This window comes from Pituophis catenifer, unplaced genomic scaffold (genome assembly GCF_029215685.1).
Source record: "Pituophis catenifer annectens isolate HBS135680 unplaced genomic scaffold, rPitCat1.0.hap2 SCAF_9, whole genome shotgun sequence".
Taxonomy (NCBI): Eukaryota; Metazoa; Chordata; class Lepidosauria; order Squamata; family Colubridae; genus Pituophis; species Pituophis catenifer.
The window spans coordinates 10,582,587-10,597,521 of NW_027256889.1; the positions used below are offsets into that span (position 1 = coordinate 10,582,587).

The 14,935-nt window shown below is 42.0% G+C and overlaps 2 protein-coding genes across 2 annotated transcripts in view; both read left to right on the forward strand.

The window, feature by feature from the left end:
* The first annotated feature begins 332 nt into the window (after positions 1 to 332).
* FBL (fibrillarin) lies at positions 333 to 13,307 on the forward strand. The gene is made up of 9 exons (XM_070949846.1): positions 333 to 407; positions 572 to 634; positions 2,554 to 2,745; positions 7,068 to 7,162; positions 8,490 to 8,660; positions 9,447 to 9,579; positions 10,305 to 10,417; positions 10,607 to 10,752; positions 11,777 to 13,307. The coding sequence occupies exons 1-9, from the start codon at positions 398 to 400 to the stop codon at positions 11,808 to 11,810; spliced, it is 957 nt and encodes a 318-aa protein (XP_070805947.1). The 5' UTR covers positions 333 to 397; the 3' UTR covers positions 11,811 to 13,307.
* A 777-nt stretch (positions 13,308 to 14,084) lies between these two features.
* LOC139321278 (dual specificity tyrosine-phosphorylation-regulated kinase 1B-like) overlaps positions 14,085 to 14,935 on the forward strand; it is a 45,865-nt gene continuing 45,014 nt past the window's right edge. Inside the window, exon 1 of the mRNA XM_070949946.1 lies at positions 14,085 to 14,337. The gene's annotated coding sequence lies outside the window, so the exon portion shown is untranslated. The remainder of the gene's footprint in view (positions 14,338 to 14,935) is intronic.

The window sequence follows — 14,935 nt, forward strand, 5'->3', positions numbered from 1 at the left end:
TTTCATGCGCCAGGTACTTAAAAAGGTCGCCATTTGCTATTCCTCCTCCCGCAACAAAATGCCTTTCAGCGGCATCTAAAGTAGATCCACAGGGATCAGGGAGTCCTCTCCTAATCCAGCCTCCGCTGTTTGGGGGGGGGGGGACAACAAGGGGGGGGGAATCGTTTTGAACGTGAAAGGAAAGAAGCCAAAAAAAGGGGGGTTGTCAAAATCACTGCAGCAAACTGCATTTCCCAGAAAGCCCGGGGGCGTGCGCTCGCGCCTGCGCGCCGAGCCTTGCGTAGTTCCTGTGCGACCCGCGGCATGTGACGTAGGAAGACCTGCGCGCTTGCCGTTTCCTGTCCTGGAATTTTAGGCGCGTGGGGTAGGAGGTGCCCGGCGTGCTCTCTCTCCAAACATGCGGCCCGGTAAGGCGCGTGTGAGGAAACCTCTTCGGCGCGACCGAGTTGATTTCCGGCGGCCGTGTGTGGCGACTAACACGGCCCAGCTGGTTTGGGAACGGAGGGATTCGGCCACAGGGCTTGCTGTGACCGTTTCTGACGGGGATTTCTCTGCCTTCTCTCGCCTGCAGGTTTTACCCCTCGCGGAGGACGCGGGGACCGTGGAGGACGCGGAGGCTTCCGAGGAGGACGAGGTCTGTTACTCTTACGAGTTTCTTCTCTTTTCCTCTCTCTCTTTCTCCGCATCTCGATAGGGGCTTGGAATGGCGGCCTGCTATTCCACCGGTACCGGTTGAGGGAGTGGGTTGGGTATATGGTATATATATATAAAACAAGGTTTTGTTAATGGAAGTTTCCAGTAAGAACATCTAAAATTCTGGTTGTGCTTCTAGTGTGGACTATCGCGCAAAGCTAACGTCATTCTTGCAAGTCTGAAAGTACCCCTCATTTTACTCTTCTTGAAAACTAAGGGAAGGTCTTTTCTAGGGTGCTTCCTCCATTCCTCCTCTTTCGGCCTCAAGTTTCCTCTGTCTAGGCTGCAGATCTCTCCTGTCTCCCAAAGCTATTCCCACATAATCATTAAAGTAGGTGAGACCAAAGGGTACTGGTAGATTTTATTTATCAAGAGTATATAACCCCCCCTCATTCCAACTTACTAATGTGACTCTGAGTGGCATACAATAAAGCGAACAATTAGAACGAATTGAAAACGACCCTCGAAACAGTTAATAAAATATAAATAAGTTAGTAGAAGAACCTGCCAAAATCTCACATTCAGTGCAACCACTTCATGGTTTCCTCATTATCATTTTGGTGAGCTGGAGTCAAAATCATTGTTTATCTGAAAGTTACGCTTAATTGCATTTTCTGTTAATAGTTTGGTCAGTATGCAACTGGTGTACATCTGATGTGTTAACATTTTCCCCTGAGATTACATGTTGGGCCTTCCTAGTGTGGTAACTGAAGCACAACCGCGAAAAGATGTTGTGATGCCATTACCACATCAACAAATATAATTATGGTAGGAATTTCTGTTGCTTAGAGCATGCTTTGTCTGCTCTATATATTTGAATCTAATGTTGCTTTCTAAACTCTAGTTGGCAGTAATGGAGCAATTTGCTGAAGAACTAATGGGTTATTTAATGACACTGATTACTGATTATCTTTTGCAAGTACATAGTTGTAACAATAATTGTATACAGATAGTCCTTGCTTAACAATCATAATTGGGACCAGCAACTCCATTGCTAAACAGTACGGTTATGTGAAACATTGTATAACTAAGACTTGAGATTTTACTGCGAGTTTCTCCACTGGATCTACTTGTCAGAAGACAGCTGTGAAACGTACAAATGATGGTCATATAACAATAGGACACTACAAAGGGCGTAAATGCAAGGACCAGTTTGTAAAGTTATGTTTTCAGCACTATTGTAACTTCAAATAGTTGCTAAACAGGGCATTAAGTGAGGATTACCTGTACGCTTTTTCTTTTACCTATTCTGTTGCTTGTCAAAATGAGTATAGATTTATGGTTCTTACTTAAATTTGCTTTAAAGGCATTAATAGAAAAGAGTATCTGTGGCTTGGGGTTGAACTGTTCTTGGTGCTCTCTGAGCTTGTTTATTTGCTTCCAGATTAGTTTACTTCTGATGTTACCTGGTTGGCCAATGAAACATCTGCAAGAAAACAGCAAAACTTAAAAGATATTTCTCTGGAAATGTCTTTTTTTTAAAAAAATCTTTGGTCCTGCAGGCCCAGGTTCAAATGTGTATTTGTCAGTGAAACAAATAAAGGTCCAAACCTAGTATAACTTACTCGGTTATACTAGGTTTGAATCTTTTCTCTTCTCATGGGTTTGTTTTCAAGAGAAGTGATAAGAATTTGTCGGTCATGTAATCTTGATTTTTTTTTTAGGAGAGAAGCTAGGTTGGAAGTACAATGTTAAAAAGGTTGTCTCCTTTTCACAGAACTTGTGTTTTGAGGGCAACATATTGGGCATAAGCGTTGAGCTAATATCGGTCTCAAGCTTTGGCTGCACAGGTTTTATCGAGGTCACTTTTAATACTGACCAGGTGCTGTCTATCCCATCTGTTTCCCCCATTGTTCATAGGAGGTGGATTTAAATCTCCTGGAGGTTTCCGAGGAGGAGGTGGTGGAGGAGGTTTCCGAGGTGGAAGAGGAGGTGGTGGTGGCGGCTTCCGAGGTGGAAGAGGAGGAGGTGGACGAGGAGGAGGTGGACGAGGAGGACGGGGTGGCTTCAAAGGAGGCAAAAGGGTGACTATAGAACCCCACAGGCATGAAGGTAAGACTTGCCCAGTATGTCATATATTGGCTCAGTTGTAAAGATATAATTTTATTTTTTAGTTTTTTCTGCTAAAAGGTTGATGGAGGAATAATGCCATTGGTCTAGAAAAGGCACAGGAAGCCTGGAGCTCCACACACAATGCAATCCCAGAAGCTCTTTTTTTGCAGCTCCAATACCTGTTGAAAATTCTTGATACAAGTGAGGCAAGCCTAAAACTCGCCTGTAAATTTTCACAATGTTGGCTTTATATCCTTGATGCTTCTTGATTACAGAGTATTGCAATGTGGTTTCATAAGACTGCCTTTGCAGATCATCAGGAGGAAAAAAGATTGGTGCAAAAAAAGATTGGTGTTAACAGATGTTAGCAGCCAAGATCATATTACGTTTTTACTTGAGCTCTACATAAGTTACCAATAGGTGTCTATGGGCAATTTGAAGTTTGGTTTTGACCTAAAACACTGTGGCTTGGAATCTATCTGCAGGACCATCTCTTCCATTTGAATTGGCCCTGATTTTCCTGGAAGAAGGCTAGTGTTAAATTTTACTTTCTCAAAATAAGGGAAATGATAGCCAGAAGGTACTATTGCTCAGTGGCGCCTCCAAGCTTCCAAAATAGTTGATTAAAATCTATTTTAGTCAGATTGGCATTATAGTTTATGTAATACACTTCCCTTAGAATTCCTCCACATTCTTTCTAACAGAGTGGGAGTTACATATGATGGAACTCTGCTGAAAAACATGTATAATTTATATTTCCTTTGATTGCATTTATAGTGATCAAATGGTTTGCTATTTCATTTTAATACTTGGTTCTGTTAATTTTGATTACTTTTCATTATTGTATTTATTGCAAACTTGATTAGTAATTGGTTATTTTTAATTTGATTGGCACTTACTGTGGACATTTTAACAGTTTATGGATGTTTTCTATTGATTATTTTGTAAACCACCGCAGGTCTGTATTGATTTGGCAGTATACAAGTAGGAAAAAAACTAAATAAATCGTAAACTAGACTTAGTAGTGTTTTTAAAAGAAAGAGAAATTTCCTTCCTCAAATCTACGAATTATTTCCTTCAAAAATTCTGGTACCACCATTTTGCATCATTCTTTTCTTTAAAACTCTACTACCTCAAATAACATTAGATGTGCCCTTAACCATCAAAATATTGCCTGTGTTTGAGTAATTTTCTATTACTCTCATTCAGGACATAGTAACAGTGTTATATTCAAAATATTCACATACGTAGTTTTAAAAGTACTATAAACCACTCTTTAGCCCTGTTTTAAAGGGCAACATACATTTTTGAACACACACACACACACACACACAGCAAATTATACTGCCTTATATTCCCAATGGAGAGCCAGTTTGGTGTAACCTTAGGCAGCTGGGTGACCTTGAGCCAGGCACTCAACTTTTAACCCTAAGAAGGAGGCAGTGGCAAAACATTTCTGAAATATCTTGCCAAGAAAGCTGCAGGGAATTGTCTAGGCAGTCACCAGGTGTCAAGACCAACTCAAAGCTTCCCCAAAATAAATAAAAATACTCATGTTAGATTATACCTCTTAATAGAGAACTCTGCATCTGATGAAATGAGCTGCAGCTCATGAAAGCTTATACAGGTAGTCCTCGACTTACAACCACAATTAAGCCCAAATTTTCTGTTAAGTGAGACATTTGTTAAGTGACCTTTGCCCCATATTATTACCTTTCTTGCCACAGTTAAGTGAATCGTTGCAGTTGATAAGTTAGTAACCCGGTTGTTAAATGAATCTGGCTTCCCCATTGGCTTTGCTTGTGTGGAGGTCACAAAAGGGGATCACATGACCCTGGGACAAGAGGTCAGTTGCCAAGCATCTGAATTTTGATCACATGAACACGGGGATACTGCAAAGGTCGTAACTTTGAAAAACGGTCATAACTCACATTTTTCAGTGCTGTTGTAACTTTGAACGGTCACTAAATGAACTGTTGTAAGTCGAGGACTACCTGTATCTTTGGATAAAATGTGTTAATCAGAAAAGGCACTACTATACCAGATTCAGATTCTGGATTTTTTCTTCTTCTTTTTTTGTTGTCACCATAGACTTTAACATGGCTCTTCTCCAATAATATCTTGTTAGCTGGGACCAAAATTATGGACGGAATAGAGGCTTATCTAGTTGAGGATTAACAAGGCTCCAGGGTGGATAAAAATCAATGATTTTTTTAAAAAATCAAAAAAATCAGATTTTTTTTATTTTTATTGAATTTATTTTAATAAAAAACTTTTGGGGTAAAAATCTATCGTAAGATAGTTTTCTATTTAAAATAATTTAGTTTATTCAGCATGAAATGGAGCTTAGTTATGTAGCACAAGGCTGTATATTCTGCTATCGGTGAGTCAACAGCGGGTCAAAGGAGTAGCAGAGATGACAGTTGCTCTTTAAAAATTATGATTTAAATTGAGTTGATTTAAATCAAGCCTTTTTACTAGTGATTTGAATTGTGATTTAAATCAACTCGATTTAAATCAAATCCACCCTGCAAGGCTCTGTTCATTGTAGAATATTGGTTTAGGGAAAGCTGTTTTGTTTTGAACCCAAAGGCCATTTCCTCACAGTAGCTTGCTAAGAATATGCTGATGGTGAGCAAGGCTGCCTCCACTATACCTCTGACCTTTGACCCATTTTTTTTAAGACCATCTTCTGAACAGTAATTTGTTTCCAAGGAGGGAAAAGCCTTAATCACGTTCTTTCCCTAATAAATGCTTAGAATCTTCACAAGTACATGATTTTGTAGAGTACTAGAAAGTACTGGATTTTTATTGTACAGGTAAGTCCTTGACCTACGACCACAATTGAGCCCAAAAATTCTGTTTTTAACTGAGCCATTTGTTAAGTGAATTTTGTCCCGTTTAGCAATTTTTTTTGCCACAGTTGTTAAGTGAATCACTGCAGTTGTTTAAATTATTAACACAGTTAAGTGAATCTGGCTTCCTCGTTGACTTTGCTTGTCAGAAAGTTGTGAAAGGTGACACATGATCCCGGGACATAAACATCATAAACATGAGTCCGTTGCCAAGCGTCTGAATTTTGATCACATGACCATGGGGATGCTTGTAACAATCATAAGTGAAAAAACGTCAATATGTCACTTTTTTCAGTGCTGGTGTAATTTGAATGGTCACTAAGTGAACTGTTGTAAGTCGAGGATTATATTTAACATGTGTTAAATGTGTTTTTCAAATGCTAAGGCCTAATTCTAGCATCTCATTGTGCATTGATTGCTTGAAACGGCTCCAACTGGATTGGGCTATTTGTCTGAAAATAAATCACTTACATATTTTTGTCCAGATATAACCCAATCTGTCTCTAATATTGTCTTCATAGTGGTGTTTTAATAAAAAAAAGGGAGGCGTTTCTTTAAATTTTAAAGACAGGTAGTAATATCATAGGAAGCCATTGTTAAGCCAAGCAAGTGCAGAACTTGGAATGTTCATTTTAATAGTGTAAAAGAAATATAATGCCTTTCTTTCCCCACTGGAAAGCAATACATTTAACAAGATCTTGAAAAGAAGCTGCTAAATCTGGAAATATTCTAGTTGTCACTGTTGTAAATAAGTCCTTTAAAGTTATTTGCTCTGTCCCTCTCAGTGTTGAGCACGAGAGGCAGGGTTTCATCCAGTTTAATTTTCGTGCCAAGTTTTGAGGGGAGAGGGAGAAAGCTCCCCCATTTCGCCTCTGCCAGCCGGCTCGTTTGCCTGTATAAAATTCCATGCATGTGTCTCTGTGTAATCCCTTGTTACCAATGGCTACTGCATGAGTGTTTAAATTCCGAGCTATAATAAGCTTAATGTGTTACTCGGAATACAAATAAACACAAGCTGTATAGTATGTATATTACAAATTCTTGGAAAGAGAGTTCACGAGCTGTTGACATAGACATGTTTTAAAGAGATGGTTGTTTTTCCTATTATGTTATTTGAAATTTCCATTTGGCTTCTTAACAAACTTAGAAAGTAGCAGCAGCAGGACAAAATAGGCACAAGGTCCCCTTGCTGTTGTCTGAGATGATGACTGTAGTCTTGTGCTTGCTTTTCTGAGAATAAACCTAGTTGAACAACATAAGGTTGTTTTTAAATAGCCAGCCATGAGGTCTAAATTGTGGATCCGCGATTGCTTGGGAATAACTGAAGGATGGGGAAACAGCAACTATATTTCCTCCCTCTGTGTCATATTTTATAAACTCTGCTCTTAGAATGTTGACTAGAATCCAAGACATTTAAATCTTTAAATCTCTATCACTACTATATTAATTAATCTTTTGTATACTTAGGCATCTTCATCTGCAGAGGAAAAGAAGATGCATTAGTCACACTAAATCTGGTACCTGGAGAATCTGTGTATGGAGAGAAGAGGATATCTGTAGAGGTGAGTATCAGGGAATGCTTTGGAAAATTACGAGACAATGGAACACCTACAAAGAGGAAACATAGAATAAGAATGTTGGAAGGGTCCTTGGAGGTCTTCTACACCACCGGTCCTCAACCGGGGAATCAGGCCATATGCGTGCAGCTCAACTCTCGTGAGTGGTGGGCAGACACGCATACGCAGCTTGACTGCAAGCGGAACTGTGCATGTGTGCCTGCTGGCCTACTGTGTCGAGTCGCATGTGTGCACACGAGTCCGCAGCCCCACTTGCAAATTGGCCACAGCCTGATAGTGGGCCGGGGACTCCTGTCCCAGTCCAACCCACTGCTCAAGTAGGAGACCCTAAACCTTCCTAAACAAGTGGCTGTTCCGTCTCCTCTTCTTAAAAGCCTCCAGAGATATGGAGCACACTATTTCTGAAGGCAAACCGCTCCATTGGTACCGTGTTTTTCCGAAAATAAGACCCTATCTTATATTTTTTTGAACCCCAAAATAAGCACTTGGCCTTATTTTCGGGGACGTCTTACTATTTTGGAGTGCATTGAGCAAGACGGGGCTCCTCTTGACCTGATTTCCAGCTCTGCGTTTAAATATTTTTGGGGAGGGCTTATTTTCAGTGGGAGGCTTATTTTAACACATGCGCTCAAAAGCCCGATTGGGCTTATTATCAGAGGATGTCTTATTTTTGGGGAAATGGTAGTTTTCACTGTTAACGAATTTTCTCCTTAGTTGTAGGTTGCTTCTCTCCTTGTTGGGTTTCCATCCATTTTTTTCCTTGCCTTCTGGTGCTTTAGAGAATAGGTTGAGCCCCTCTTCTTTGTGGCAGCCCCTCAAATATTGAAACGCTGCTATCATGTCTCCCCAGTCCTTCTTTTCACTAGATTAACCATAGGATTGTAAGTGCCGTTGGGAATACAGTAGTCCTCGATTTACAACCATTTGTTTAGAGAGTTATAAGTTACAGTGGCACTGAAAAAAGTGATTTACAACCAATCTTCACACGACAGTTGCACCATCCCAGGGGTCATGTGATCACCATTTGTGACCTTCCCAGCCAGCTCCCAAGAAGCAAAATCAATGATGGAAGCTGGATTTGTTTAACAGCTGCACAATTCACTCAACAACTGTAGTGATTTGGTTAACTGGCAAAAAAGGACGTAAAATCAGGCACAACTCCTTAGTCACCTTGCCTAGTAATGGAAATTCTGGTCTCGGTTGCGTCCATAAGTTGAGAACTACCAATAGTCAAGTTACAAGCATTTCCCAAAGGATTCTTTCATTTTATAAAGGCTTTCTAAATCCAGGATGCTTTGCTTTTCAACTCCAGGAGGGTGAAACAAAAGTGGAATACCGTGCCTGGAACCCCTTTCGTTCTAAGTTGGCTGCTGCCATCCTTGGAGGCATTGATCAGATTCATATCAAACCAGGAGCAAAAGTTTTATACTTGGGAGCAGCATCAGGAACAACGGTGTCTCATGTCTCTGACATAGTGGGATCGGTAAGAAACTGCTCAGAAGCCAAAATAGTGACTATAACTTGAGTTAAATGTGCCTTATCCTTATCATAGGCTGCTGCTGCTGCTTCTGCAATTGTATCGCAGTTAATTCCTATTGAATCGTTAGGCAAAACAATTTTCCTAAGCCTTAATGCATTTCCATGGATTTTGACTGGCCTCAGTTAAAAAATTGCATTGGACCTCATTTTTAGATTTTTGGCATGAGTGGAGACAATCTCTTCCTCAATTGTATATCAGAAGCGAGATGTGGGATGAGGAGAAATGGTTCCCAGTTGGGGATCCACCATGGAGGGCCAGGTTGGTGTAGTGCTTAAGGTACTGATCTGGAAATCATAAAAGCCGGCTGGGTGACTTTGGGCCAGTCCCTCCTCTCTCAGTCCAATTCACCTCACAGGGTTGTTGTGGGGAATAATAGAGGGGGAGTATTAGGTAAGATTGCTGCCTTGAGTTACTTATAAAATAATGCTGTAAAGGTGGGATAAAAATCTACCGTAATACTGAATCAAATAAATATAATAGTGAGGATGAGCCATACATCTCTATTAAAATAATACTTAGCTAAAGAAAAAGATCAAGGGAAGCCACACAGAGAAGACTTACTTGCACAGGATTGATCATTACTCTTCCAAATAATTAACTTTTAAATAGTTTCATTTAATAGCACTCCCAAACATATGAATACTTTCTTTGTCTGCTAGCCTCTATATATGTATATATGTAGCCAAGCAAGGCACCGATTCTCCTTCCTTCCTGTTTCTGGTTAAACAGGAAGGGCTTGTGTATGCTGTGGAGTTCTCCCATCGCTCAGGTCGTGACCTCATCAATGTAGCAAAAAAACGGACCAACATCATTCCTGTCATTGAGGATGCACGACACCCACACAAATATCGCATGCTGATTGGTAAGAGATGTAAAATTATGATTCCTGCCCCAAGAGACCCATGTGTGCTAATTTAAGAGTTTCTTGGAGGGGAATCCCTGTATTACTTTCTCCTTCTATTCCGGGTTTTGGGGTGGAGATAGGGGTGGAGCAACTATGGAAACTCTATGACCTGTGGATTTCAACTCCCAGAATTCCTGAGCCATCATTCTGGGAGTTGAAGTCCACAGGTCATAAAATTGCCTTAGTTGCCCACCTGTGCTCTATCCTACGCCTTAAACCAAAGGAATAGCAGAATTTTAAGAATATAAGAAAGCAGTAGGAATCTTCAAGACCTGTTTTTCTCAGGACAAAATGTTCCAGGATGTTCAGTGCCTAAGCTGTGTTTTGCGGATACGTAAAATTTTGTATCTTCATTGTTGGCATCCACTTAGCTTAACTGCCTACACTTTTCAAGGTTGACCTACAACTTCCTCAATCTGGGTGGGTGTTTTAATAAAGTCAGTTCTTCTAATCCTCAGTACCATTCTGCTTTGAATTTGAAATTCAGATTTGAATTCAATTCTGGTACCATACCAGAACTGAATTCTGACAGTTGAAGTTCACCCATTGTAAAGTTGCCACGGTTGAGAAATACTAAGATTAATAATAAGGTATATGATTACATATTAATTGTAACATAAGTTATACATTAAAGGCTTTGCATATAGCCTGTAGATGTTCTGATATACATGTTCTCTTTGCAGGCATGGTGGATGTCATTTTCGCAGATGTGGCTCAGCCTGATCAGTCACGTATTGTTGCCTTAAATGCACACAACTTTTTGAAGAACGGTGGTCATTTTGTTATCTCCATCAAAGTAAGGCTTTAATCATGATATAAGTTTTATTTTTTCTGGCTGTAGAATCTTGGGCCAATAGGGAAACATCTTACGGTATGATCGTTGATAGTGATCCCTGCTTTGTATTCCTATATTTGATGGGAATGGTAAGGTGTCCCCTAATCTAGTTGAGGATTTGGTGTGCTTATCCGTTCCCCTGTCTTCCAGGCCAACTGTATTGATTCAACAGCAGCCCCTGAAGCAGTTTTTGCATCAGAAGTAAAGAAAATGCAGCAGGAAAACATGAAACCCCAGGAACAACTGACTTTGGAGCCATATGAGCGAGATCATGCGGTGGTGGTTGGCATATACAGGTATGGGGAAACCAGAGGCCGCTGGTGGAATTCTGATTGCTTCCCGGGACTTGGGAAGGTAGTATTTAGATTGCCAGTAAAATATGATCTGTTCGTCCATCTTACCCACCCTCCAACAACAGCAGCTACAATGCCCTTGCTTACCCAGAATCATTCAAAGTATCGTCCCAAGGGTGCTTTTTCAAGAGGCAACTGGACTTTCTGGTTTTTCTTTGAAGACATTTTGCTTTTCATCCAAAAGAGCTGAAGAAGCTTTTTGGATGAGAAGCGAAATGTCTTCAAAGAAAAACCGGAAAGTCCAGTTGCCTCTTGAAAAAGCGCCTTTGGGACAACCATGACCTGGATGATTGAGAATCTCCATAGACATTCAGAATATCCATTAACTCATTTAACCTTCAAACCTGTAATCCCTATGTCAACCTTGTTCCGAATAATAGCATTTCTTCTCCATCTAATCTAGTATTGTGTGGATTGAAGAGAAATATCTCTCCAAGTGCCTTTTTTGTTAATCCCTTTCATTGGATGATATCAAGAAAGGCGTAATCTGAGACTTGGCATATAGTGCATGCAGTTATTCTTGACAATGTGACATTGGGTGAATCAAAGACATGTCCTGGCTTAAGGCCATTTATTCATTCAAAGTTGAGATAAGCTTGGGCATTTTTTTTTTCTGGCTCCCTGTTGGACTATCTCCTGCCTCCTGGAAAACCAGCCTCTACTATTACTGTCATATCTCTGAGTCTTTCTTTGCAGCTACAGCAAAGTCTGATGCTGGGATAGTTGTTCAGAGATTACCTCTGAATCTGTATAAAACTTTGGAATTCAAATAGACTTTTATGAATGAAGACTTTTATTAAAAGTTCTGTAGGCAAAGCCTGAAAATATTGAATTGTACATTGGATAGTTTTGCCACATACAAAGGATTGAGGTGTCCCTATATATTTCCAATTCAGGTAACATGCTCTCCTTTCTATTTTGCTAATAAACGTTAAAAAAAATTAATCTAATCTTCCTTCTCTTACAGGCCACCACCTAAACCGAAGAAGCAAAACACATAAATAATTGATGCCTGTTGCTATAAGGGCAAAAGGACTTTTCTTACTTCTTTTTATGTCAGGATTCTTGCTACTGCCTGGGACTCAACAGTCTTAAGATGCTGTACTGCATCTATGTTCCGTGGCATTCTGAAATGTGTACATTTTTTATTAAAATCAGTAATATAGAGACCTGCTAGATTGTTTGTAGTTTTGAGGGTGAGGCAAGACTCACTTGCAAAAATTAACAAATCAGACTGATTCAAGCCCTACTCTTTCATTAACTATGCTTACATCCTGCCCAGTATCTGCATCCACCATTTTAAAATATTGTGTATGTGAAGTATTAAAACACCTCCCATCATAAAACGATGTTAAAGTAGATTAGTGAAATGTGTATACAAGTATTGCCCATTAGATGTTAAGGTGATTTATTTCCATTTTGATTTTTGGTTGACCATTTTCAGATTTGTTTATTTTTCTTGGCAGCTACATGGGCAGATCCCTGCAGTGTTCTTGGCAACGTTGTTTAGAAATGGCTTGCCATTGTCTTCTTTCTGAGGCAGAGAGAAGACTGACTGGCCCAAAATCACCTGAGCTGCTTCATGTCTGAGGCAGAAGAATTCATGATCTCTTGGTTTCTAGATAGATGCCTTTAAACGCCAAGCTGACTCTCATCTCCAATTAAAGCCTTCCCAAAAAAATAAAAATAAAATCCCAGTGCCTTGGATTCAGGAACAGTTCAGATTAACATTCAAATTGATAAGGTGGGGAAGAAAGCCAAATTGGAATGTAGGAGGAACTGTTAATACTATAAAAGCCTTACAAAAAGTAGCTCCTTTTTTTAAAAAAAGTGACATACAGAATTTTTCTGGAAAACAAATCCCAGATTTATGGGAATTACAAATCATATCTGTTGGTCCTTGCTGATTATTGTTAACCCTTAACAGATTTTCAGAGTTGATGAGGTCGATACTGTACTGCATGTGATAGCCGTTTGACCATTTATAATTCAAAACATTTACTATCTTAAAAGAGGAAAGAAACCTGGACATGCAGTTTAATTTCAGGAATGAAGAACAGTGTGAAGAGGGAGAGCTGTAAATTCTAGGGTTTCTGTAATAAACTAGCAAAGTGAACAAAACCTCAGAAGTAGCATCCCCAGTTCTTTGTAAGTAGCCAAAGAATTGTAAAAAAAGAATAGCTTTTTTTTTTTTGCCTTTTTTAAATATATATATATATAAGTCCTCTGGTCCAGATGCACTAGTTATTTCCAAAAGCTTCCCTGACACACAACCACTGCATGTTGCAATGGCACCATCCATAGGTAACGCCACCAGCTTCCATGCTACAGCATCTTTATGCCATTAAGGTAATGTCAATCCCAAGATTTCAGGCTAGGTGTTCTCTTAGCTTTCTCATAGCATTCAATTCCTCAAAGTTGTTCAGCAGTAGGGATGTTGAAGGGGTTTCTTTTTCTTTTTTTTTAAAGAAATGCTTTTATTAAATGTTGTCCAGAAAGGGTTGGGATCCTGTGCATTATTTCATGTTCGTGTTACGAAACCCGGACGTGTAAGGGTTTTTTTTTTTTTACTATTTTTTTTTTTTTAAAAAAAAACGGCTTAATTTTCGGCAGCAAACTGATGGGGGTGGGAGTTGTGGGGGTGGGTGGGAAAAAGACTCCCCTGCGCTGCTCCTTTTCAGGGGTGATACCAAGGAGAGGGATCCGGTGCCTGCGAAAACTGAAATGTGCTAATCCTACCCCATCGATTTGCCAATACCGTTAGGGCATTGCAGAGCGCGTTGTTAATTCCAGCCCCCCCCCCCCCCATCCTCCCCACCAAACCTTGAAAAATTAGCTCAAGGAAAATCTTTTCTTTCCCCCCCCCCCTTCCCAACGCGGCAATAGATCGCTTTTTCCGTATTTCCACCCACACCTGGAAGACCATTGGGGAAAAAAAAAAAACCTAAAGGGAGTTTTTCTTTTTTCTCTCTCTCTCCTCCCCCCCCTCCCGCTCTTCAATGGTGCAGCCCATCCTGCTACCCCTTTCCTTCTATGTCACGTAGAAAATGTTCTAGGCTTCGTCGATGCCATTCTGCAAATGGGGCGGGGGGGTGCAGAGATGCATATACGCCCAGCTGCACGGGCTGCAGACTCCGGCGCATGCGCACCCTCGGCAGGGAACACGCACCTTCATAGCGGGCGGGCGTCCATTTCTTTTCCTTTTTTTTTTTTTTTCTCTTCCCCCCCCCCCACCCCATCCTTTCTCTCCCCATCCCCCCGTCGTTTCTCTTGCTTCTCCCGGCCCGCTGCCTCACGTGGCTACGCCGGCGGGGCGCATGCGCTTAGCGGCGACAGCGGAGGCGGTTTGTTGTGGTCGCCATTTTTTGTTGCATTACTGGGAAATCCCGGCGCCGGAGCAGCCGCCGGAGAACGCCCCTTGCGCTGGGGGTGGGGGCGCAAGACGCCCGCCTGCCGCGCCCCGCCCCCAGCGCGCTTCTCCTCAGCCCCAGCTTTGAAACACGCCGCGGGCCGCAGCCGCCTCCTCAGGTAAGAGACCCGCCCGGCTGTCTGTCCCTCGCCTCCCGCCCTCCCGTTCACCTTAGGGCCCTTCCCAGCGCGAAGAAGGGAGCGGGAGCGGGGCAGGCGGGAGAGCCTCCGGGGCTGCCTCAGCCTCTTCCCGCCCGCTTTTCCCTTCAACCTCAACAGCCGGGGGGCTGCGGCGGGCAGCTTCGCCCAGCGAGCCGGGTTGCCTCGTCAGGCCCCGCCCCTGTCCGGCTCTCCGGCTTCGCCTCGGGCGGAACCCCGCTCGGCCTCCCGTCCGTCCCGCCCCGCCCTCGTCCCCTCCCCGCCGCCCGACCCCACCCTGATCCCCCCCCCCGCCGCCGCCACCGCCGTCGCCCTTTTTTTTTTTCTCCCCGTTTCGGAGCCCCAAACTTCTGCCCGCCGCAACCTCTCCCGGCTGCTGGCTTCAGAATAGGCCCGGTCCGCTGGATCGGATTCGCCGCCGCCGCCTCCTTTTTTTTTTTTTTTTTTCTTCTCCCTTCCTTCCCTTTGCGCGCTGCTGGTGCTGGTGGTGCATGGACGGCCCATCTCTCTTCTCCCTCTTTTCCTTGCCTTCGTGATAGTCAGTTTCCACCGGGTCTCT